Source organism: Vidua macroura, chromosome 5 (assembly GCF_024509145.1).
Source record: "Vidua macroura isolate BioBank_ID:100142 chromosome 5, ASM2450914v1, whole genome shotgun sequence".
In the NCBI taxonomy this organism is placed as follows: Eukaryota; Metazoa; Chordata; class Aves; order Passeriformes; family Viduidae; genus Vidua; species Vidua macroura.
This window is the reverse complement of record NC_071575.1, coordinates 30424407-30448547: the sequence shown is the minus strand read 5'-3', so window position 1 is coordinate 30448547 and position 24141 is coordinate 30424407. Positions and strand designations below refer to the sequence as shown.

The 24141-nt window shown below is 45.4% G+C and overlaps 1 protein-coding gene across 1 annotated transcript; it reads left to right on the top strand.

Annotated features, from left to right (window-relative positions):
- Positions 1-77: 77 nt before the first annotated feature.
- On the top strand, positions 78-23115 carry LOC128807113 (NADH-cytochrome b5 reductase 3-like). Its single transcript, XM_053977210.1, has 9 exons — positions 78-245; positions 3584-3715; positions 7130-7202; positions 9422-9528; positions 10318-10452; positions 11317-11395; positions 11518-11603; positions 20021-20120; positions 21132-23115. Exons 1-9 carry the CDS (start codon positions 225-227, stop codon positions 21302-21304), a joined length of 906 nt encoding a protein of 301 aa, XP_053833185.1. The 5' UTR covers positions 78-224; the 3' UTR covers positions 21305-23115.
- Positions 23116-24141: the final 1026 nt, after the last annotated feature.

The following is a 24141-nucleotide window of genomic DNA, read 5'->3' as shown; positions in this document are numbered from 1 at the left end:
GTATGGCGGGGCGTGAGGTCATGAGACGGGGCGTGGCGCAGCGCGGTGTGTGACGTTACGGGGCGGAGTGGCACAGGCGCAGTTTCTCGCTGTGTGTGACGTCACGAGGCGGGGCGGGGCCCCGCGCTGTGTATGTCGTCCCGGGGCGGAGCGGGACCGGCGCGGTTCATCGCGGAGTGTGACGTCCCGGAGCGGGGCGGTGCCCGCGGTGTGCCGGGGCAGCGATGGGGGCACAGCTCAGCGTGGTGAGTGCAGGGGGGGCGGCCGGGAGCGGGGTCCCTTCCTGCACAACCCCGGCTCCGCCCGCAGCGCTCCGGGGCGGGGCGGTGTCCCGGGGTGTCCCCGCGTGTCTCCGCTGCCCGGGGGCCCTCGCGGCGCTGCGGAGGCTCCGGGGCCGTCCCGCGGCTGCCGTGCCCTGGGCGGTGTTGATGCCTGTGCTGGCTGCCTGGCCGGGGTGTTTTGCCCTCCCAGCTCCGCGGTTATCTGTTCTTGTTATTGTTACTGTTTTTATTGTTGTTGTTGTTGGGGGCTCTGAACGCTTGTGGTGTTTTCCTCCGTTGGAATAATTTCAGACTGTAAGAGCGTAGGTTTCGAGTGGCTGTGAGGAAGAAATTGTTCCCTGTGAGCGTGGTGAGGCCCTGGCACAGGTTGCCCAGAGAAGCTGTGGCTGCCCCATCCCTGGCAGTGTCCAAGGCCAGGTTGGATGGGGCTCTAATCAGCCTGGGATAGTGGCAGGTGTCCCTGCCCATGGTGTTGGAACGAAATGATCTTTAAGGTCGCTTCCAACATAAGCCATCCCACGATTCTGTCCATGACCGTGCTTGCTGAGCCGTGGGTCTGCATCTCCGCCAGGCATCGTTACCCTCTTTTCTCAGCTGCCTGTTACGGCTCTTTGCTCCTGTGCTCAAACACTCTTTTCTTCGGGTTTGTGAGGGGGCAGGGTGGAGCTGGATCCGACATGCACTCGTTTGGGAACAGCTGCTCATAAGGTGCATTGAGCAGGGGAGATGAGGCTAAAGCTGCCGAGGTGAAGAAATCCCATTATCCACTCGTTGGTTTCTGAAAGAGATGAGAATAACCTGTTAGCTGCGATTACTTCAAAGCCAGGGTGTTTGAAGCCGTGGGTACAATGTTTCTCGTGCCGAAGCACGGTGTGGTTTGTGTGTTTGTAGGGCAGGGCAGTGCTGGGGTGTCGAGCCCTGAGCCGGTGTGTTGGACTGTGCTGTGCTCACCACGCCCTGGCAGTGCAGTCTCCTGGCTTTTCTGTCTGTTATCACACAGAGGCCTCTTTCCATTAATAAAAATTCCTCCTCAGTTACTAATTCTGCCTTGTCTGTTTGCAAAGATTTGTGCAGCTGGAAATTATGAGTCACAAGGTCCCCATTTGGTGATTCCCAGGCCTTGTGGTCAGCCTGTTGCTCTCTGCTGCTGGAGACCTGATGCTGTGCAGTTATCTTCATTTACATCTTGGTCTGTGGTGAGAGTATATAGGCCACTTTTAACCCAGAGAATGCTTTTCTTAGCAAGCATGGCTTTTTGTGCTCATTCAGCCTTCAGTTCTTCCCCTTTTTTTCTGTCCACCTGGTGATGGATCTGAATAAGGAACTAAAACAGCTTTCTGAATTGGGGGGTGTGCTGTGTCTTTCCAGGCCAAATCCCATGAGACTTACTAATTGACCATGAGTAACAAATTGCTTTCCACGAGGTTAACACTGTGTTAAAATTATTTCTTATTGCCTGACAACAGCAGATCTATTTTTTTGTTCATTTGAGATAGCCACATTTGGAAATGAAACTGTTTTAACTTATTAATGTCTCATATGAAACACCTGCTACAGAGTCAGCTTGCTATTGCCTCCAGAACTCACTCACATGTTAATTTCTCATTAAGGAGTTTACTTGCTGCTCTGTCACCTTGGAACAGCTGCCCTCCCTCTGCCCTTTTTTGTGACTCAATACCAAAATGTCTTCCCAGAGCTGCAGTAATTTGGTGGATCTATGAGAGTTAAGGAATAATTCTCCTGTAAACTTCAGCTTCTTCAGAAACAACGTATATGGAGCTATTTCAGTATTCCCAAATAACAGTGAAAAATGCAGTGTGTGTATGGCATGGTGTGCCCTCAGGCTGTACAGTGATGATACATTTTAAACCTGTACAGCAACATTTTAAGAAGAGAGAACTTATGTTGTCCCACAGTTTTATTATTAATAACATAGGAAGTTTTTATTGCCTCCTGAGGGACTGTCACAGTTGCCCAAATACCATTCTAAAATACTGTTCAGGTCCCTTTAAAATAAAATAAAAGTGAAGGCTAAGCAGGTAAAATGTTGAGCTCATTTTTTTATTTTTGCTATAGTAATGCTTTTCTGCTCTCCTTTGTTGAAGTGTTGAATAATAAATTACTGAGTCAGAGAGGATTTTTATAAGTACTTGTGCAGTTTATTCTCCTGCCCCAGTGTGAAGAGGGTAGTGTCGTGTCAGAGCATAATCTGTTCCTGTCTTATAGGGCTTCAGAGGTGGAGAAAGTGATGGTAAAGGCACAAGAAGGGCTGTTCCTTGGCTGTGTCCTGCAGCTTAACCTGCTTTCCCAGGGAAGGGGTGCTGCACTGCATGCAGGGCTCTGTGTTGTGGTGGCAGTGCCAGTGCCTGCACCCACTGGGTGTGGGCATGCTGCCAGCACCCAGCAGCAGTGTGGCATGGCTGGCAAAGCCCTGCTCAGCTGCCAGAGGGAGAAGGGGGAGTCTGTGCTCAAGTGTGAGACCCCAAATTACAGGGTGCAGCATGTGGGGTGGCCTGTGAAGGGGTCTGTGCAACAGTGGCCCCTGTGTCCAGATGGCAGCAGCTGGGGAGCCTGGAGAGTGGGCACACTCTGCCAGGGCAAAGCCAGCTGCTGGGGGATCCACCTTGTACAGGTGTGTGTGTATGGAATTCCCACTCATGGACCTTCATTGCGAGCAGTGGAGAGGGGAGCAGGATGAGCCCATCAGTGCTGTTTGTGAGTGTCTGGCTGTGTTGATCAGTACCACAGGCTGGATATGAGGAAAAGGTTGTCCCCCCTCAAAGGGTGATTTGGCACTGGAACTCCCCAGGGAATCATCACAGCCCCAAGCCTGACAGAGTGCAAGGAACATTTGGACAGTGTTCTCGGGGATTGTTGGGGTGTCCTGTGTGGGGTTGGACTGGATGATCCTGATGGGCCCCTCTCAACTCGGGATACTCTGTGTATTTGGACACGTGTGATGCGTGTGTCTGTGTGCCTGCTGGAGATGGGGATTCAGCCTCCCTATCAGGGCACGTGGGGATATGGAGCGGTGACAGCCTCACTTTGTGTCCAGCTGCCAGCGTGGCAACCCTGTGCTGGTGTGCAGTTGCCTCAACACAAGAGTGGTGCCAGGTCTTCAGAAAGCAAATCTGTGGGTTTGGGATTTTTTTTTCTTTTAATAATGCTTTCTTTTTCTGCTCAAATAAACACATTCTTTTTGGTGGTTAGACTGCCATGGCGTAGGACCCTATTCCTTGTCACCCAAATAACTCTCTCTCATTCTGCACACGTGTCTAACGCTGTTTTCTGTGCTGCTGCAGTTGCGTCAGGTTGTGACATACCCAATATGGCTGATCTACAGCACCTTCATGAGGCTCTTCAGGAATCCCCAGCCTGCAATTACCCTCAAAGACCCAGAAGTGAAGTATGCACTGAGGCTGATTGATAAGGAGGTAGGTGCATGTGTAGTGCTGAGCATGACCTCTCCATGGGTGCTGTGAAATGCTTACAGCTTCTGAAGTCCTGGGTGATGTCCCAACAGGGTGGATACTTTTTGTCTTGAGGAAAGGACTTTTTTATAAAAGCTCTTTGTGTGGTGTAACTTGCATTTCTGCAAGTAGCTTGTTTCCAAACAGTTTAGAGTGGAGAATGCTGCTTGGAAATGATCAAAGGCACAGTCACGTGTGTCTCATGTTGTGGAGCACATCAGCAGAATTTCCCAAACTCTTCACCACTGACTGGGCTAAGGGACACAAGTCAGGCAGAGCAGGCAGCTTTTTCATGGTCAGTGACATTCAACAGCACTGCCAGAACTATGTTGATGCTGGTTTCTGTTACTGGATTGAAGTACTGTGATGTTTTACAGGAAGAAAGGTGTTTAAGTCATGCAGTCCTGACAGCACCTAAGCTGTCTCAGCTTCTCTACTCTCTGTTAAAAGTGAAGCCTCCCGGTACAAAATTAAATGCTTGCTCAAGTGGGATACCAGAGGAAGGTCATGATGCTTTCAGGGGTGGATCTTGCCATCAGAAATTGGTAACTAAGCTTGTGGGAAGTGAGCCAAAGCCACCAAAGTTGAAAAATCTAGGTATCTATTGGATAAACCCACCATCAAAAGCATGAGAGAGAAATCTTGGCTTCTCAGGTGTGAAGTCACACCTGAGGATATTTTTAGTGTTGACTTTTTAAGGCTATGAGCTATTCAGAAACTCATCAGAAGATTTTAGACAGGAACAGAACTTTATTTGAGGTTTAGGGGGTGCACTGTTAGCTTGGCTTTCACTGGTTCTGTCAAAGGAAACAAAAAAAAAAACCTGTCATTTTGAATCCTGGGTTTGTAGGAACTGAGAGCTTCCCTGTGGCTTGGGCTGGGCTGCATTGCTGAATTTATTTCCCAGGTGTACTGCAACCACACTGTTATTACAGACTCCCTACTTCTCATGAGGTCAGGAAAGGCTGAGGGAATTGGGATTGGTCAGCCTGGAGAGGAGAAGGCTTTGGGGTGACCTCATTGTGGCCTTGCAGTGCCTGAAGGGAGCCCACAGGAAAGATGGAGAGAGACTCTTGACAAGGGCCTGGAGTGACAGGACAAGGGGGAATGGCTTCACACTGACAGAGAGGAGGTTTAGGTTGGGTATTAGGAAGAAATTGTTCCCTGTGAGGGTGGTGAGGCCCTGGCACAGGTTGCCCAGAGAAGCTGTGGCTGCCCCTGGATCTTTGGCAGTGTCCAAGGCCAGTGTGGATGTAGCTCTGAGCTACATCTGAGCAAGTGAAGTTTGGTGTGCTGGTTTCTCTTCAGTAATGTGCCGTTACCTACAGTCCACACGGCATTCTGCAGGCACTTCTTTAGTGAGGGTGTCTCATTAGATGCTGCATCATTTTCCACCCTCTGTGTAGACCTGCAGATGCTCGTTTACTTTTTAATCCTTCTGGAATAAGGAATTAACCTTTCCTGAATGGGCAGCTGCTTCTGAAGCTAATGGAATTTGGTCATTATGATCATTGAGAGTGATGATCATTATCATTACTGGGGTAGTGGAAGGTGTTCCTGCCCATGGCAGGGGGATAAACTGGGTGGTCTTTAATGTCCCTTCTGCCCAAATCCTTCTATGATTCTATGCTATGTCCAAATTGAGTCTGCCACACCTCTCTTTGGAACAGAGAAATAGGAGTCTCAAGGCTGCTTCCTAGTGCATGGCATAGGAAAAATTTTTTGTAATATAGTTAGGTGTACTAATTTAGTTCATGCCATAAAAAAGCCAACTGCTTCAATTTGTTTGGTTGGTTTTATAATGGTGTGCATAATTAATTAATTGCCTTTCAGTGGCTTCTGAAAAGCACCAGCCTGCAAAAACTGTTCTCCGGCTTTGCATTTGGCAAGGATGGAAGACTCCTTGGCACTGCAGCTTGAGACAGAAGTGTGTGGCCAAGGGTTTGCAGGTGCCTGGGGCAGTGCCAAAGGGGAGTGACCTTGTGCTGGAAATGCATCCTGATCCAAGGCTGTCTGTAATCCAGCCTTGATGACACCTTGCAGAGTGGCAGGCTCGGTGTCCTGGTTGTGTGACAGAGGCACCGGTGTGCTCATCTTGGTGTTGGGGATTCCCTGAGCCTCTTAGTTTCTCACAATTGCCTCATGATGCACCAAAATACTTGTGTTATTCACCTTCAGCTAAACTCTCTCCACTTTAATTGGTGAGGTGATTAAGTGGAAATTCAGAGTTTGTTCTTTCTGTATAATGTTAAAGACAGCATAATAAAAATGCAGCATTATTGGCAAAATCCAGTGATTTCCATACAGTGCTGAAATTTCAGTACAGAAACAGCATCAGAGTTAAGTCCACATTAGTTGTCTTTCTAAAGGAATTTTCAGTGGCAGTTACTGCTCCTGAATAGACATAAGTACAGAGAAGCCCTTTTGAGACTGCCAATAAATTCCCTTCTTCCTTCAGGATTTGCCTTAAAATTAGGTACTGTGAGGAAAATTTCATCAGTATGACCATAGTAAGGGAAGATGAGACAAACTGTGAGGAAGAAATTTGTCTCCATTGGTTACTTTAAAAACAGTTAGACAAACAAAATAAGGGTTACAAAACCCTTAAAAACAGAAAGTCAGTGGATGAGGCATTAAGCTGTATGATATTTCTGTCTGTCTTTTTCATTTTTTGCTGTGTTTTCCATTCCTATGAATATGACCTGATTTTTGAAACATAAAATTTACATAATATAAGAAAAAATGTTCACTTACTTATTGCCAAAATTTTATTCAAGGTGTAACTTTTCTAGTAAAGATTAGAATAACTATCCCAGCAGGACTGGATATATTGTCATAATTTTGTTCATATCCAAACACAGTGCTCTTTTCAATTTCATTTAAGGATTAATTCAGTTTTTACTGGGAAAATACTTTAAGGACCTTACCATAGCAAAAGGAACCAGGTTGCTGCTTCCATTGAAATGGTTAATTCATCTGATTTTGAGAGATGAAAACCAGAATACTTTGGCCTTGAACTGCTGCATATTTAAAATTGAAATGAGAATTGAAAAACTAATTAATTTATATTTGTGGCCTTCTCACAGAAGGCAGTGTACATGTGCATAATATTTGGAAAGTTATCATTTAGTCTTAATCTGCACTCAAGTTTCATTAATTTTCATTAATTTTCATTAATTTTCATTAATTTTCATTAATTTTCATTAATTTTCATTAATTTTCATTAATTTTCATTAATTTTCATTAATTTTCATTAATTTTCATTAATTTTCATTAATTTTTCATTAATTTTTCACCAGACTTGTCTTGCTTTAGAAGTGAAATCGCAAACATTAAATCCCAACAACAGAGCTGACTGTTCTGATTTTTCTCTTTCAGGAAGTTAGTCATGACACAAGGAGATTTCGATTTGCTCTCCCTTCCATGGAGCACGTTCTGGGTCTCCCTCTAGGTAAGTTCCTTATGAAGAATTCAAGTGTTACTTGCATTATTTATACTATAAGAGATTTGTGGGGTTTTTTCCCCCTATGTTTTGTATTTGGAATACTGCTCATGTGGCTGGAGCTGTTACTGAGAGCTCTGAAAGATTATCCTCGTGCTGTGAGTAATCTGCAGGCTTTGAAATGCAGTGTATGTGAGTGAACATCCAGCTTGTTTCTGTGGAGAGAGGAGGAACAAACACAGGTCTTCACTTGTACTTTTCCAGTCTCAGCTTTCCAGCATGTGTTATTCCTGTGGGGCTAAATCCCTGCAGTCCCATTCCATGCCCTGAGGCACCACTCTCATCCACTTCTCCTCTAACACATATGGTTTACCAGATGATCTACTCACTTCTGAATTTCATGGAACTTTTGAATCACCCAGGGGTAGCTGTTTCCAAAGGCTCTGCCACGTGGTGTGGTGCCTTTCATAACAGCTTAGTGCCATTGTCTCCTCCTGCTTGTATAAAGAGCATTTAATTGTGACTTGTGTTTAATATGACTTCTGCTTTAACAAGCTGCTGCAGTGATCCATGGATCCTGTGCTTTATGATTGTTGTCAGTGCCTTTTCCAGGTGTTTTATTTCCAGAAGTTCCATCTTATTTGGGGTGTTAAAAATCTCTTGATCTTTTTAGTAGCTATGAAAGCAAAGCTCCTTTCCCTGGCTTGCCCAACATGGGCATTGAGGAGTGGTTTGCAGGGGGAGACTTGGAAGCAGAGAGAGCTGAAAGCTACAGAGGATGGAAAAGCAGCTGGGAGCAGCAGAGATGCAGTTGGATGGCAGATGCTGTCTACTCCAGCACCAGCATTTGCCTTTTATCACCAAAAACACTGAAAGCTTCATGCTGAGGGAGAGGGTTGTATGTGGCCCCATGCAGAGGCTGCCAAGGTATATCCTTTCAGGGTGAGGTAAAGCTCTATCAGGTGAGGGCATAAAGCACTTTTTCCCTCTGGGAGAGGCACCTTTTCTGCTTTGTACCAGTTCTTGTGAGATGTGCCCCAGCAGCAGCCCCACTGTCCAGGCTGACAGTCTGCAGGGGTCACCAGGGGTCTGTGGGTCTGTGCCTGCAGCCACTTCTGCCCTAGAGAAGGAACAGGAGCTCCCTGCTGCAGCTCCCTCCAGGTTTGTCCTAGCAGGATGTCTGTAGGCTTTGCTGGGAGGGTTACTGGAATATGATGTCCATGTACAGCTTCAGGTTAGTTATGGCTGCTCGTTCCCCAAGGCACCAGGTAGGAGATCTTGCTTCACCTAGCATTTCATAATCCTTCTGAAGTAAAGAATTAACCATGCCTGAAGGATCAGCTGCTTCTGGAGCTAATGTAATATGGTCATTATGATCATTTGCAAGCCAGCTCCAGGTAAAATCCCCTCTTGGTGTTCCCATAACAGGCAGAGGTGCTGTGCCATCATTGGAGATGCTTTGTTCTGTTGATCTAATGGTGGAAAAAAACCAAAACTCAAAACCTCTCCCTCCCCTCCTAGGTAATCTTCACTTAGGTGTCTTCAGAATGCTGGAAATTTATAGGAAAACCTTCCATAGAAGTTAGTTCTTTTCTTGTTTTTTTTTTCAGAAAGAAATATGTAGACATTGAGAAGAGAAGCTGTTGTAGAGAGCTCAGAGGATGTGTGACATATGGAAACATGGTTGCTGCATTCACATGTTAAGGTGGAGGAATAGCAGGGTTAGAAAAGTGCTTTGTGTCTAGGCAGCCTTAGCAAAGGCAGCTGGAGAGCTCCTGGAAGAGGTGAGGTATGTGTGGTCAAAGCAAGAGCAGTTACAAACTCAGTTTTAACTAAACTGTGGCAGTTTACAGCTAATACATTAATAAAGATGTGTGAACAGCATTGGAGAGTTTTCCCCTCCTGTGTCCCTTTTATTTGTCTGTACAGGAGAGACAAATCCCATCTTTTGAAAGATCTTGGGTACAGTTCAGGCTTTTGTAAATGTAAATGCTTGAAGTTATGATTGACACACAGAATTAGCAGTGGAGTTGTCTGTCCTTCCAGGTAGATCTGTGCATGGCTAACAACTGTGGCAAGGTGTGGCAGTGGCAGGAAAATAAGAAAGGAAGAATTGATGCCCCAAAATAAGGTAGTTAGAGCTTTGAGCCTGCATTTCAGCACATCCCCCTGAAGGAAAAATCTTTTGAAAGAAAACTAGTTTTTGGTGTTTTTTTTCCCTGCAACAGGGCAGCACATCTACCTGTCTGCACGGATTGATGGAGCTCTGGTTGTCAGACCTTACACTCCAGTTTCCAGTGATGATGACAAGGGCTTTGTGGATCTTGTTGTCAAGGTGAGAATGTCACTCTGTTCCCAGGCTGGGCAACTTCTGAGCCACCTTTACAGTGCCTTTAAGTGAAGTTTGGTGTGCTGGTTTCTCTTCAGTAATGTGCCATTACCTACAGTCCACACGGCATTCTGCAGGCACTTCTTTAGTGAGGGTGTCTCATGAGATGCTGCATCATTTTCCACCCTCTGTGTAGACCTGCAGATGCTCGTATGCTTTTTAATCCTTCTGGAATAAGGAATTAACCTTTCCTGAATGGGCAGCTGCTTCTGAAGCTAATGGAATTTGGTCATTATGATCACTGAGAGTGATGATCATTATCATTACTGATCCAGGCAGTGGGAATTACTGATTTAATTGGTAAGAATGTGATTTTAACTCTTGTGATAATGTACTTTTGTTTTGCCTCTTGGTAGCTAGACTACCTATCATTTAAAGCTGTTAGGAATTTAAAATATTAAGATATACACTGGATTTCCTCTTAGAATTTTGCTCTTTGGAATCACAGTTTTGGGGTTTTTCTTTATTTTTCTAGCCCCTTTTAAATTTGGGTGTAAATTGTGTTGATTATTATCAACATTTTCTGTGTTGCAGAACTACAGTGGAGAAACCACTGGTCTCTGTCCAGAAATTGGGGCAGGAGTGGCATTTTGATCTTTTGTCAGTCAGACATTGAATTTCTTTATGGAGTAATTGTTGTTCTTTGCATGAGGAATATTTGAACCTTGACATTTGAACGGCAAATGCTCTTCTCTGAGCTGCAAGACTGAATTGCTTTGTTATTGTTTTTAACAGGTCTACTTCAGAGGTGTCCATCCCAAGTTTCCTGATGGAGGGAAGATGTCTCAATACTTGGACAGCCTGAAAATAGGGGACACCATTGACTTCAGAGGACCAAGTGGCCTCCTTGTGTATAAAGGAAAAGGCAAGGCTGGTTGGGAAGATAGAATTTACCCAGAGTAAACAGTACAGGAAAAATCTCTTATTACTATAGAAATGCTTTTTATTGATGCTGTTCTCAAGTAAGGGAGGGGTTTTTTCCATGCTTATATGGGCACAGTTTATACACTCACAAAAACACTGGGTCTTTGCACTGTCCACTGCTAATTTCCCAAGTAAAAATGAACTTTGAGTAGGCATTGCTTTTATGTCAATGTAAAATATCTCATGTTAGTATAATGCAGCCACAAATGTGTCACAAAAAACTTCTGGTAGTTTTGTGTGAAGCAGAACTCTGACACGTGGTTTTCCAGAGCTTTGTATGTAGCATTCATGTTATCCTGGATGAAGAGAGCTGTGAATACAGCTCAACACTGTGGGGAGTTTCAGACTCTCTGTTGTGTTTGGCTGAAATGGACAAATTGGCTCAAAAAGAGAAAAATAAAAAAACCCCACCATGTTGCATATTTGTTTTTCCTTAAAATAATCTGCTCAGGGGAAAGAAACTCTCTGAGCAGATCAATTCCTTAGTGTAGAACTGTTTCCAGAATCTGGACTTGTGAATGTCACTGGGGGTATGGGATGTGAGCAAATTGAAATACAGGTGGTGTGTATGTAGGCTGTGGTCAGGGATAAGCCATAACCCATGTCAATGTCTGATGTTCCCACCTCATGTCTTAAAATCATCTTTCAGGATTTGTCTAATTCAGAACATCTTCACCTTTTCTGTTCTCTGGGAGGGAAGGGTGGCAGGGCTGAAACAAAGTCAATTTAGCAGGATGTTCTGGAAAGGGATAACAGGAGGTGTTTCCTGCTTGCTTCAGTGTTTTCCGTCTCTTTCTCTCTTCAGGCAAGTTTGATATTCGGCCAGAAAAGAAAGCTGAACCAGTTACCAAGACAGTGAAATACGTGGGGATGATTGCAGGGGGGACTGGTAGGTGTCTGTAAGGATTCATCTGTGGTTTCTGACAGCTGGTAGATTTTTGCTCACATTTTCCCACTTGTCCCTTTTTTTACTCCCCATCCTCACATCACTGACCTGCCTCTCTCCTCCAGGGATAACACCTATGCTGCAGATCATTCGAGCAATCATAAAGGACAAAGATGACCCCACCACTTGCCAGCTGCTGTTTGCTAATCAGGTAATTCTGTCCTTTTTTTCTGTTCGTAATGTTTTACTTACCTAGCAGGACTTCACTCAGCAAATGAAATCACAGAGATACAAACCCTGAGGGGAGAAGTGAACTGAAGTGTTGGAAACCTCCCATATAAAAGTAATGTGATAAATTAAGGGTTTAGCATTACTACAGAAATATTTGCTAATATTTGCCTTCCTGTGACTCACCACTCTGTTTCTAATCCCGTTTATGAATGTTAAAGCCCTGCATTCCTTTGTGCAAGTTGTTAATGTTTTGGGCAGTCTTTCAGAGCTGTCTTTCTTAGTGGAAACATGAAAGAGGTGGACTCCTTTGTCTCCTCCAGCAATTTCAACTCCCCAGCTTTGCAGCAGTGTTTGTCTGTGGAATCTTTCTGTCTGAGGACACCTTGGGGGAGGCTAAAACTGTGGTCTTCAGCAGCTCCCTCAGTTACAGAGCTATGATTCCTCTGGGCTGTCTGTTTTTATTTCCACCCCCTCTGTCAGTTTTTCACTGCTTCTCTTGCTCCTTGAGGTGTGGCATCCTGCATGCTGGCCAGGGGGAAGCTCTTATCCATGGAATCCTTGCAAGAGAGATTTCTTGGATAACCCAAATGTTGTTGTGCTGCTGGGCAGTACCTCTTCTTGGCCTGATGTTCTTCTGCTGTGAATCTTTCTGCTTTTTAATTTCTCCCTCTAATGAATATTTGTTTGGATTATGAGTGATTATGATTATTGGTGGTGCGCTTCACTTCATGCTTGTGGGTTTTAGCTTCTTTAGGCTCTCCTCTATTTTTCTTCTCATATTCAGTGTTGTTCTGGTTTGAAAGCAAAACCAGTGAGAGACTCTAAGTCAGAAATACAATTTATTGGGAAAAGAAAAAAGAAGACAAAAATACATGCAATGATATAAAAGGAAGACCACTGACAAAATCAGAATACAACCTGACACCCCTTTGGTCAGCGTGCTGGTAGCAGTCCAAATTGGACTGGCAGGTGTGGTTGCTGGGTCTTCTCGGAAACTTGTGGAGAGGCTGCTTTTCTGTCTAGAAATCCCTGGATTTATTTAGGTGGGAATGCCTAGCTTCTTTCCCTGGGCAGAGCATCTCACAATAGGCTGATGTTATTTTGAGTCACAAGGTGTGTTCTTAATCACCTGTTAAACAGAACTGGCTCTTGGAGAGTGTTATCTCTGAGTCATGAGGTAAGACATTGATGGGCTTATTAACAGGAGATAAGGAAAACTGTCTAGATGTAACTGCTACTCGGATGGTAATGGGAAACATCTTGGTGCTCAGTTTTGGACATTATCCACCCCTTTTCCTATTTCCATCTGCATCATGATGAAACCTTACACATAGTCCTCACTTAAGACTAAGTTTCTCTGTGGTACACAATGGGTTTCCTCATCCTTCTGCATTACCTACCAAGTATAACTGGGTCCTTGAGCAAAAACAATCACATGGATGGGTTTGTCTTTGCCTGGGGTGGGATTAATCTAAACAGTCTTTCCTAAAATACCTTTCATATGTACTACAGGGACTTTATCCACTGTGTGGATAAAGGGTTTAGATTGGGCAGGACCAGCTGGATTAATGGACCCTTGGGTGTTGACTATCCAGGTAGCTTTTGCTAAGTTTAATTTCCAATTCTTGAAGTTTCCCCCACCGAGTGTCTTCAGGGTGGTCTTAAGCAGTCTATTGCATTGTTCAACTTTCCCGGCAGCTGGTGCATGATAGGGGTTATGATATATCCACTTAATGCCATGTTCTTTGGCCCAGGTGTTGATAAGGCTGTTCTTGAAATGGGTCCCATTGTCTGACTCAATTCTCTCAGGGGTGCCGTGTCTCCACAAGACCTGCTTTTCTAGGCCTAAGATGGTGTTCCAGGCAGTGGCATGAGGCACAGGGTAGGTTTCTAACCATCCTGTGGTTGCTTCCAGTATGGTCAGTACATAGCGCTTGCCTTGGCAGGTTTGGGGAAGCATGATATAGTCAATTTGCCAGGCTTCCCCATACCTGTATTTTAGCCATTGCCCACCGTACCACAGAGGCTTCATCTGCTTGGCCTGTTTGATTGCAGCGCAGGTCTCGCAGTTGTGTACGACCTGTGAGATGTTGTCTATAGTAAGGTCCACCCTTCAGTCACAGGCCCATCGGTATGTTGCGTCTCTCCCCTGATGACCAGAAGTATCATGGGCCCAATGAGCTAGGAATAATTCTCCCTTATACTGCCAATCTAGGTCTACTTGTGATATTTTCACCTTGGTAGCTCGGTCTACCTGTTTGTTGTTGTGATGCTCTTCAGTAGCCCGACTCTTGGGTATGTGTGCATCCACGTGTCGGATCTTCACGGTCAGCTTCTCTACTCGGGTGGCAATGTCCTGCCAGATCTCAGCAGCCCAGATGGGTTTCCCTCTGCGCTGCCAGTTGGCCTTTTTCTAGCGACTCAGCCATCCCTACAGAGCATTAGCTACCATCCATGAGTCGGTGTAGAGATAGAGCCTCGGCTACTTCTCTCGCTCAGCAATATTTAAAGCCAGCTGGACAGCTTTAAGTTCTGCAAGCTGACTCAATCTACCTTGTCCCTCAGTAGCTTGTGCTACTTGTCGTGTGGGGCTCTACACTTCAGCTTTCTATTTCCGACTAGTGCCTATGATTTGGCAGGAACCATCTGTAAAAAGGGCATATTGTCTTTCAGTTTCCGGTAGCTCATTATATGGTGGGGCCTCTTCAGCATGTGCCACTTGCTCTTCTTCTTCAGAAGACAATCTAAAAGTCTTCCTTTTAGGCCAGTTTGTTATAATTTCCAGAATCCCAGGGCAATTCGGATTTCCAATACAGGCACGCTGAGTGATGAGGGCAATCCATTTACTCCATGTGGTGTCTGTGGCATGATGTGTGGAAGGAACCTTTCCTTTAAACATCCACCCCAGCACTGGTAGCCGGGGTGCCAGAAGCAGCTGCGTTTCGGTGCCAATTACTTCTGAGGCAGCTTGAACTCCTTCATAGGCAGTCAAGATTTCCTTCCCTGTGGGAGTGTAGTTTGCTTCAGAGCCTTTGTAGCTCCGGCTCCAGAATCCTAGTGGTCGACTCTGAGCCTCCTCAGGCACTTTCTGCCAAAGGCTCTAGGACAAACCATTGTTCCCGGCTGCAGAGTAGAGCATGTTCTTTACTTCTGGTCCTGTCCTGACTGGGCCAAGGGCTACCGCATGAGCGATTTACTCCTTGATCTGGGTGAAAGCTTGTTGTTGCTCAGGGCCCCAGTGGAAATCATTCTTCTTGCGGGTGACCAGGTAGAGAGGGCTCACAATCTGGCTATACTCGGGAATGTGCATCTTCTAAAAGCCTATGGTACCTAGGAAAGCTTGTGTCTCCTTCTTGTTGGTAGGTGGAGACATAGCGGTGATCTTGTCGATTACTTCTGTCGGGATCTGACGACGTCCATCTTGCCACTTGACTCTTAGAAACTGAATTTCTCGAGCTGGTCCTTTAACCTTGCTTTGCTTAATGGCAAAACCAGCTTTCAGCAGAATCTGGATAATTTTTTCTCCTTTTTCAAAGACTTCCCCTGCTGTGCTCCTCCACACAATTATGTCATCAATATACTGTAGATGTTCGGGAGCCTCATTCTTTTCTAGTGCAGCCTGGATCAGTCCATGGCAGATGGTGGGACTGTGCTTCCACCCCTGGGGCAGTTGGTTCCAGGTGTACTGCACTCCCTTCCAAGTGAAGGCAAACTGAGGTCTGCATTCTGGTGCCAAAGGAATGGAGAAGAAGGCGTTCGCAATATTGATGGCAGCACCACTTTGCTGCCTTGGACTTCAGCTCATACTGAAGCTCCAACATGTCTGGCATGGCAGCGCTCAGTGGTGGTGTGACCTCATTCAGGCCACGGTAATCCACTGTCAGTCTCCATTCCCCACTGGACTTGCGCACTGGCCATATAGGGCTGTTGAAAGGTGAATGGGCCTTGCTGACCACCCCTTGGCTCTCGAGTTTACGAATCATCTCATGGATGGGGATCACAGAGTCTCTGCTGGTACAATATTGCCAACGGTGTACTGTTGCTGTGGCAATTGGTACATGTTGTTCTCAACTTTCAGCAGTCCCACAGCAGAGGGGTCGTCTGAGAGATCGGGTAAAGTATTCAGCTTTCTGATGTCTTCTGCCTCTACAGCAGCTATTCCGAAAGCCCAGCGATGTCCTTTTGGGACTTTGAAATATCTATTTCTGAGATAGTCTATGCCAAGGATGCATGGGGCCTCTGGGCTAGTCACGATGGGGTGTTTCTGCCACCCATTCCCAGTTAAACTCACTTCAGCCTCCAATACAGTAAGCTGCTGGGATCCTCCTATTACCCCAGAAATAGAAATGGATTCTGCTCCTACATATCTTGATGGCATCAGGGTACATTGGGCACCGGTGTCAACCAAAGCTGTATATTTTTGTGGTTCAGACATGCCAGGCCATCGAATCCACACAGTCCAATAGATCCGATTGTCCCTGTCCTCTACCTGGCTAGAGGCAGGGCCCCTCTATTCCTGGTCATGGTACACGTTGCTCTCTTCCTGTAAATAGGTTCTTGAGGTTCCTTCAAGAGGATCAGTTATATCATCATTCCTATATTGTCTGGAATTCTGTGTGTGAGAGACTGGAGCAGCATTGACTCTAGATGAGCTTTTTGTGTTAGGTGTTCTTTTTAGTTCACGTACTCAGGCTGCTAAAGAAGAGGTGGGTTTTCCATCCCACTTCTTCATGTCTTCTCTATGCTCCTGAAGAAAAAAATAGAGGTTTCCTCGTGGAGTTTATCTTTTCTCTTTGGCTTGGGAACGCTGGCTCCTAATGGCGGAGACTCTTGTTGGTTCTGGTGAAATATGGTAGACTTCTTCCTTAAGTTCCTTTTTTAGTTTCTGATGACTCTCTTTAATCAAGTCCTGGACTTGCTCAGCTAACCTTGTTTCCACAGACGAGACATGGGTACGAAATGGGGCGGTGACAGTATCCTCGTAAATTTTTAATTTATTAGCTAAGATGCCCACCCTGTCTTCGCCTTCCCTCCACTGCAGTGTTGCCAGGTAACGGGAGTACATCTCTGGTCCAAGCTGTGCAAATCTCAGCCACATTTGCAATGTGCACTGGACACAGTCTGGACTCTTAGGAAATCTCTCATCTTCTGAGAAAATTATTTCCAACACAGCCAATTCCCTCAGGCATTGGATACCTTGTTCCATGGTGTTCCATTTTCCTTGGTGCACCTGGAGGTCTTCTTTACAAAGGTATCTGTCCCTCACACTTGCAAGCAGTCGCCGCCAGAGGCTGAGAGTTTCTTGGGTTCTCCTGATCCCCTGGTCAATGACCACATCTCGGGACAGTGATCCCAGTTGTCTGGCCTCACTTCCATCCAGAATGGTGTCATTGGCTGCAGCATCCCAGATGCAGAGCAGCCAGGTTAGGATGGACTCGTTTGTCTGGCGGGTGAATTCCCTCCGCAGGTCACGCAGCTTACCCAGGGATAGAGAGCGAGTGCTGATCTCTGGTTCTGTCTCTTCCGCTGGGGGCAAAGGTCCTGCAGCGTCCTCATCAGTCACTATGCGGACTGATTTGCTCCTTGATTTCTTCTTCTGAATGGGGGCAACTACTAATGGTTCAGGCTGCTCTGGTTTGGTGATGGTTTGTGTGGAGATGCTGATGGCGCTTTCGGTCCCTTCCTCCTCTGTGTCGGTCTGTGTAGGCATAGACAGCCTTGCTTTGCTTTTGGTTTCCTCCTCCGTGACAGTCTGCGTAGACACGGACACTGTTGTTTTGCTTCCTTCCTTCTCTGTGACAGTCTGCGTCAACATGGATGCTGTTGTGGCATTTTGTACGGACACTGCTGCTTTGCTCCTTGTTTCTTCTTCCTCAAGAAGACGCTGCATCACACTATGTATGTTTTGCTGCATCACACTATGTAGTGTTTTGTTTCTAAGCATGTTGCAGACTGTGCAGAGAAGACAAAGCAGAACTAACAACAACATTATGCTGTCCTTGGCATCTAGAGGGAACTTAACATTTTCAAAAACTGCTGTGTCAAACCTGAAAGGTTGGAAAAAATCAATCTTTACCCCTCCCCCCAGGGGCTGGGTGTGGTTGCCGAGGCCCCAGACGTAGCAGCCTGGATTAGGACAAGCAAACAGAATTGAGTACATATTCCAAATCATGTTCATTGCCTCAGAGGTTATAATGCAATAGACATAATAGATCAATAAAGCAAATCTCATACCATACCCTGGTTTACACATGAGCATTACAACTGCCAGATAATTCCCCACGTTTGGGAAAATATAGAGAGCTAGGTATAAGACCCAAAAAAGCATGTTAAGCATCATAATGAATAGGTACCCTCTACAGTACAAAATTGTAATTCTGACTTCTCTCAGTACCTTCTTGCCCCACACTGGGCGCCAAAAATATGTTCTGGTTTGAAAGCAAAACCAGTGAGAGACTCTAAGTCAGAAATACAATTTATTGGGAAAAGAAAAAAGAAGACAAAAATACATGCAATGATACAAAAGGAAGACCACTGACAAAATCAGAATACAACCTGACACCCCTTTGGCCAGCGTGCTGGTAGCAGTCCAAATTGGAGTGGCAGGTGTGGTTGTTGTGTCTTCTCGGAAACCTGTGGAAAGGCTGCTTTTCTGTCTAGAAATCCCTGGATTTATTTAGGTGGGAATGCCTAGCTTCTCTCCCTGGGCAGAGCATCTCACAATGGGCTGATGTTATTTTGAGTCACAAGGTGTGTTCTTAATCACCTGTTAAACAGAACTGGCTCTTGGAGAGTGTTATCTCTGAGTCATGAGGTAAGACATTGATGGGCTTATTAACAGGAGATAAGGAAAACTGTCTAGATGCAACTGCTACTCGGATGGTAATAGGAAACATCTTGGTGCTCAGTCTTGGACAAGTGTGTGCTCATTCATTTGTGCCATATCTACACCTATAAGAAAGATGCAGAAAGACTCTTGTCAACAGCCTGGAGTGACAGGACAAAGGGGAATGGCTTCACACTGGCAGAGGAGGTTTAGATTGGATATGAGGAAGAAATTCTTCCCTGTGAGATCCTGGCACAGGTTGCTCAGAGAAGCTGTGGCTGCCCCTGGGTCCCTGGAAGTGTCCAAGGCTAGGTTGGATGGGGCTCTGTGCAACCTGGGGGGTGGAACTGGATGGGCCTTAAGGTCCCTTCTAACCCAGGCAGTTCTACAATACCTGAGTTATAACCTGAGGTTTTTCTGCCCAGGAACTCTGATCCAAGTGCTGAGATTCCCTGTTCTGAGGAGCCCTGCTCCTCCAGCTCTCTGCTGCTGGCTGGAGCCCTTGGATTTGGTATAAAGTGCAGTGGTATCAGGGCAGGAGGGCCAGGATTTGCTAGGAATGATTCGGAATGGCTAACACAAGGCTGGAGCTGCTTTAGTAGCATGGGAGGCCCACTGCAGCTGGGAGGGAGAGCCTGGGAACAGTTCCCTGCCTGTTAGCAACAGCCTATGGAAACATCAGTCCCTGGCTTTAAAGAGTCCTTGCACCCAGTAACTCCACAAATAGAAAGCTGTTTCCTAAAATATTTTAAAGTGTTTAAAACAATGTACATGGGCTCCTACTGTGCTTCTGGCTGGCACACTTTGAGCTGGCCAGAGCCAGTAGGAGCTTTTCTGGAGCACCCACAGCTGCAGATCCAGGAATAGCACCTTCTCTGGAATAGCTGCTGCACAATCCTCCTTATCCCCACACTTACGGACATTGTGGTGACCTCCATGCCAAATTACTATGGCTGCAGGGGATGGCAGCACTTTCAGTCCCTGCCCTTTTCCTTCCTGCCCACACTGCAGCTGGTCTTAGGGAAAGAAGGCTTTCCTTTGGCTTTCAGTGATGCTGCACCAGGGAGGAGGCAAACTTGATACCCTGAGTAATGTTTATTGTTCCAACCAGAACTTGATACCCTTTTGGTTGTTCATGCCACATGTTTTTTTAAAAGCCAAGCAGTCTCCATATGGCAGTGCTGATGATACTTGAATTGGCAAAGGTGAAAAAACTGGCATTTCCCTGTCTGGATGGCACAGTGTGAAGGGGTAGGGAGATATTTCTGTCATGATTAGTTTTATGATGTGATAGTGCTAAAAGGGGCTTTATTCTTCTGATTCCGGTTCTGCTTTGTTTTATTTTTAGAGGGAAGGCATTGCGTGGTCAGGATTTGGGAAAGTTATGAGCCTTCTATTAGCTCTGCCACAGGCTAGGTGTGGAAATAACTTGAGTTTGGCCTCTTCAGCCTTTAAAATGGAGTTGAATCATCTCTTCCGTCTCTCAGGGCTGTGCAGTAGCTGCTGCTCTGTGGCCATCTGAGGGCTGCACTCACATGCAGGGTGTGATCACTGTTTTCCTTGTCCTGCAGACTGAGAAGGATATCCTGTTACGTTCCGAGCTCGACGAGATCCAGGCTCAGAATCCTGGTCGCTTCAAGTGTTGGTACACGCTGGACAGAGCACCTGAAAGTAAGACCTGGAGTGCCACTTCATGTGAAGCTCAGGAGTATTAATGTGCTTTACAAGAGACATGCTGTGTCATGGGTGTCTTTCTGGGCTTCATGATTCACTTCTTGCTTAGTGGATGTCTGAGTAGCATCATTCTCCACACAGTGATGCACACAGGCTCTGTTGTAAGCAGAGAAGTGTTTCCAAAGCTCACCTCAGGCTAGTGGCAGTGCAGTGTTCCTCCCGTAGCTACACCTGCATATTTACCATTGTCTCCTGTGGAGAGTGACCTTCTTTTCTCCGTCCCCACAGACATAAATACAACGTGCTATCCTTGTGTTTGGAGCCTGCCCTGAGGCAGCTGCAGTGCCAGAGGCACTGTGTAGTTCACGGGCACAGATCTCTTCCTGAGCTTGCTGAACAAGCTTGAGGAAGAGAAGGCTAAACAGTGTCATTCCTCGTGGTTTTCCTTTCTTCCCATTCCTTGTCATGCCCACCCATGTGAGAATAGATTCACACTCATATTCAGCAGGAGTTTGGGGCACAGAAGGAAAAGTCATGTGCCTCCTCTTCCTTGTGACCAAGAATACACCTCTGGTACATTAGGAAGACTATTTCTGTTGTCATCCACTGCAGTTAGTGTTCTCCTGGAATTTCTGATTGCCATTCCTTCTGTGGGGAAGTCATGAACTGATCTTAGCAGTTGGGATAAAAGTTCCTCCTTGGACCTCCTCAAGACAGTTCTGCAGGCTTTCACTGTCATATGTGAAACCTGACCAAAACTAGGATAAAAAAATGTGTCAGTCTTACGGTGCCCAATAGTTTGGGTCAGCAGCAGCACAAGTTTGTTCTACATCCAGGGCTGGGGATGTGATGGTTAATGTGAATCCCAGTAAAACTGACTGTCACCGTAAGTGTTCCAACTGGGAACAACTTCATCAGCAGGATTTCTCCTTTCTAAAGTGACTTGTATCTCTCTTTTCCTCCTTTTTACCTCATTCCCCTTCCCCTACTTTCATTTACTTTTAACAGATTGGGATTACAGCCAAGGATTTGTGAACCAAGAGATGATCAGAGACCACCTGCCCCCACCTCAGAATGATGTTCTGATCCTCATGTGTGGACCTCCTCCAATGATCCAGTATGCTTGCATTCCCAACCTGGACAAACTGGGCTATGCCAAGGACATGAGGTTCTCCTTCTAAACATGAATTATTCAGGGATCTTGTATAGAAGGGAAGAAAAAAAAAAAAACAGTTAAATGGGGAACAAGACAAAGTTACAGAGGTGGCTGATGCACAGTGCTGGGAAAATACATTTACATCAAAAATGCTTCATATTTTCAGACTCTCTGGCAAGTAAGACACATAACTGTGCTAAACCTATGTGTGGAGAGGTGGTGATGCCTCGTGGTCTGTGTTGTGTGCTCCATGTCCAGGGAGGACAGTGCAGCTGCTCAGGGCAGCACACACTCACTTATGCTTTTTCTTAGTGCTGTAATCAAGTGGCAGTAATATCCTACTTCCTAACACTGTGCATACCTGGGATTTTATTCAGTATGAACTATGAAAACAATGACAAGTGTTGGATTATTCACCTTGCTTATGCCAAATTGTAATCCTTACAGAGCTCTGAGGGCCAGGAGCATTTGCCTTGTATCTATAACCTTTGCAACATCAGTTTAAAGATGTTTGTTGAGTTGAAGGGTGCCACTGAACCATTTATGGCTGAAGGTGTTGCAGCTGCCTAATCAAAACAGAGAGGTAGGCAGTGATAAAAATTGGTTTCCTTTGTATTTTGGAATAGCTTCTCAAGTGCAAACACTTTTCCATCTGGTCACAGTTCTCATCCCTGGGCAATGAAAGAAATTACAGAAGGTGGCTTTGGGTACTATTCCACAAGTACCTTGAATTTTTTGCTTGATAATGTGTGGGATACTGAAAAAAAATTCTTAATTTTATATTTACTCCTAAGTACTGGGTGATGGCATAGGAGTACAAAAGCAGTTCTTCTGCATGCCCTGTGCAGTAAAAGAAAATGCTGGATAAAAACTGGATGAGATTTTCTTATTAGTTGTTTTCCAGATCCTGAGGTGGATTTGGGCTGAAGGGAGCCCAGGTTTCCTTGCCAGGGGGTTTTGGCAGGCAGCCCTGCATGGGTGCAGTAGCACCCGATCACCTCCGTGTCTTGATCAGGCAAAGCTCCCCAGGGTTTGCTTGGGAAGGATGCATGGGGACAGCCTTACATCACCAAACTGACAGCAAGTTCACGTGTCTCGCTGAGTCTAAAACTGTTTCCTAGAAGCTGTTTACTACAACTTAAATTCTTATTTTTTTAATATCCTTTTTTTTTACAGCAGCCTTTTACCTAGTTTTTAGGACACTGCAGGCATCTTGCGTGCCCAGCCTTCTGCTTCTGACCAGCAGAGATGCTGCTGAGGTTAGCGGTGTCCTGCAAGGGGTCTAGGAAATTAAAAACCTTGTTCTGGTGATGACATCAGAGTGACTGGAAGGATATTTAGTCATGTATGAAGTACTGTGGTAGCTGAGATAGCTACAGGTGTCAATGTACAATAGCAATTTTTAAGGACTGGGTAGGGATTCGAGGTTATAGCTCACTGTGTTTTCTTTTGTGCCCCTACAGCAGGTGGGTACTGTGTATTTAAAAGGTTCATTTTTCAGAAACAATTAAAAAGCAAAGATACTAGAGTTAATTTAAGGAACCTCAACTAGATAATACTGTTATTAATTTTATTAATTTGACATTTGCCTCAAGTCTTGAATTTTTGATGTGTGCTTCTGAAACTTGTTCTTTAATACTATGCTCCAAAGTTGAAATACTACTCAATTTTTCAAGTTTTAGTCCCTTTATTGGAAGGCAAAAAGCAGAAATATGAGAGAAGTGGTCTTGCTTCTGGTCTATATCACTGTGGGATATGCACAGATTTTTTTCTTTATTGTATTTTCCAAGGTCCTTCTCATCCTTTTTTATCCTGAATAAAGTTTTGGAAAGCTGAGTTTCATGAGAACTGGTTCATATTTTGATTATTCTTAACTTGGAGTTTCCCTTGGCACCAAAATCAGTGGGTAAATCTAACATGTCCTTGAAGGGCCATAAGATCCAAGATATCCAATCCCCAGTTCCCTCAGGATTTGTTCATTTAACCAAACTTAAGGTTTTGGCGTTTTCATGATCAAAACAAGAAATCTGTGAAACGTAACAAAAGGTACCTAAAAATGGTCCCTGCTGATGACTAATACAACTCATTAAAAAGGAGGTAGGATAATAAAGTAATTCCTGGCTTTCTAACACTAAAAATGCAGTACCAGAGGGTTCTGTTATCCCAAGGGTTTGGGGGATATTTGGCAAAAATTTATGGTGGCCCAGGTTGGACTAAGCTTTTAACACTCCTTGGATTCACAGGATCAGCCATTCCAGTGTGCACTGCACAGATTTTTGCAGGGAAATCCCTTGATCCATGGGAGCTCAAAGCAAAAACCCCTGGGAGTTGAAGGCAAGAGGATGTTTCTTGGGCATTTTGAAGTATTTGGTGTGTCCTAAATGTTAGGTTTGAATTAATGCAAATTTCCCAGGATTTTGTGTTTGGAGTTGCTGCTTTAGGGATGGCAAGGTATGGATTTGGATTTGTGGGCACCGAGCGCTCCTTGTGTCAGCTTTAGGTCTGGATTGGTGGGAATTGTTGGAGGAAAGAGAAGGGAATTGAAATGCACAGATCCATTACTGGAGAAATGACCAGGATGGGAGAAAAGAGGGTGTGGGACTGCTGGGAGCTCCTGGAGAGAGGGAAGGGATCCAAGGATTGGAAGCCAAAGCTGTGGAACAAAGCCTGAAAGGGGGCAGGGGAAAGAGGGAAAGAATCCCTGCTCCAGGAATCCAGCAGGGGCCAGGAGAGGATCATTTTCCATCCACCAGCTCTTGGTGAAATCCTAATAATGAAGGTCAGAGGAAATTATTTGTTTGCTATTAGGTTTGGAATGAAGGGTGCTGTTTTAGAGGGGACTATTCACCTGTTAAAATTCTG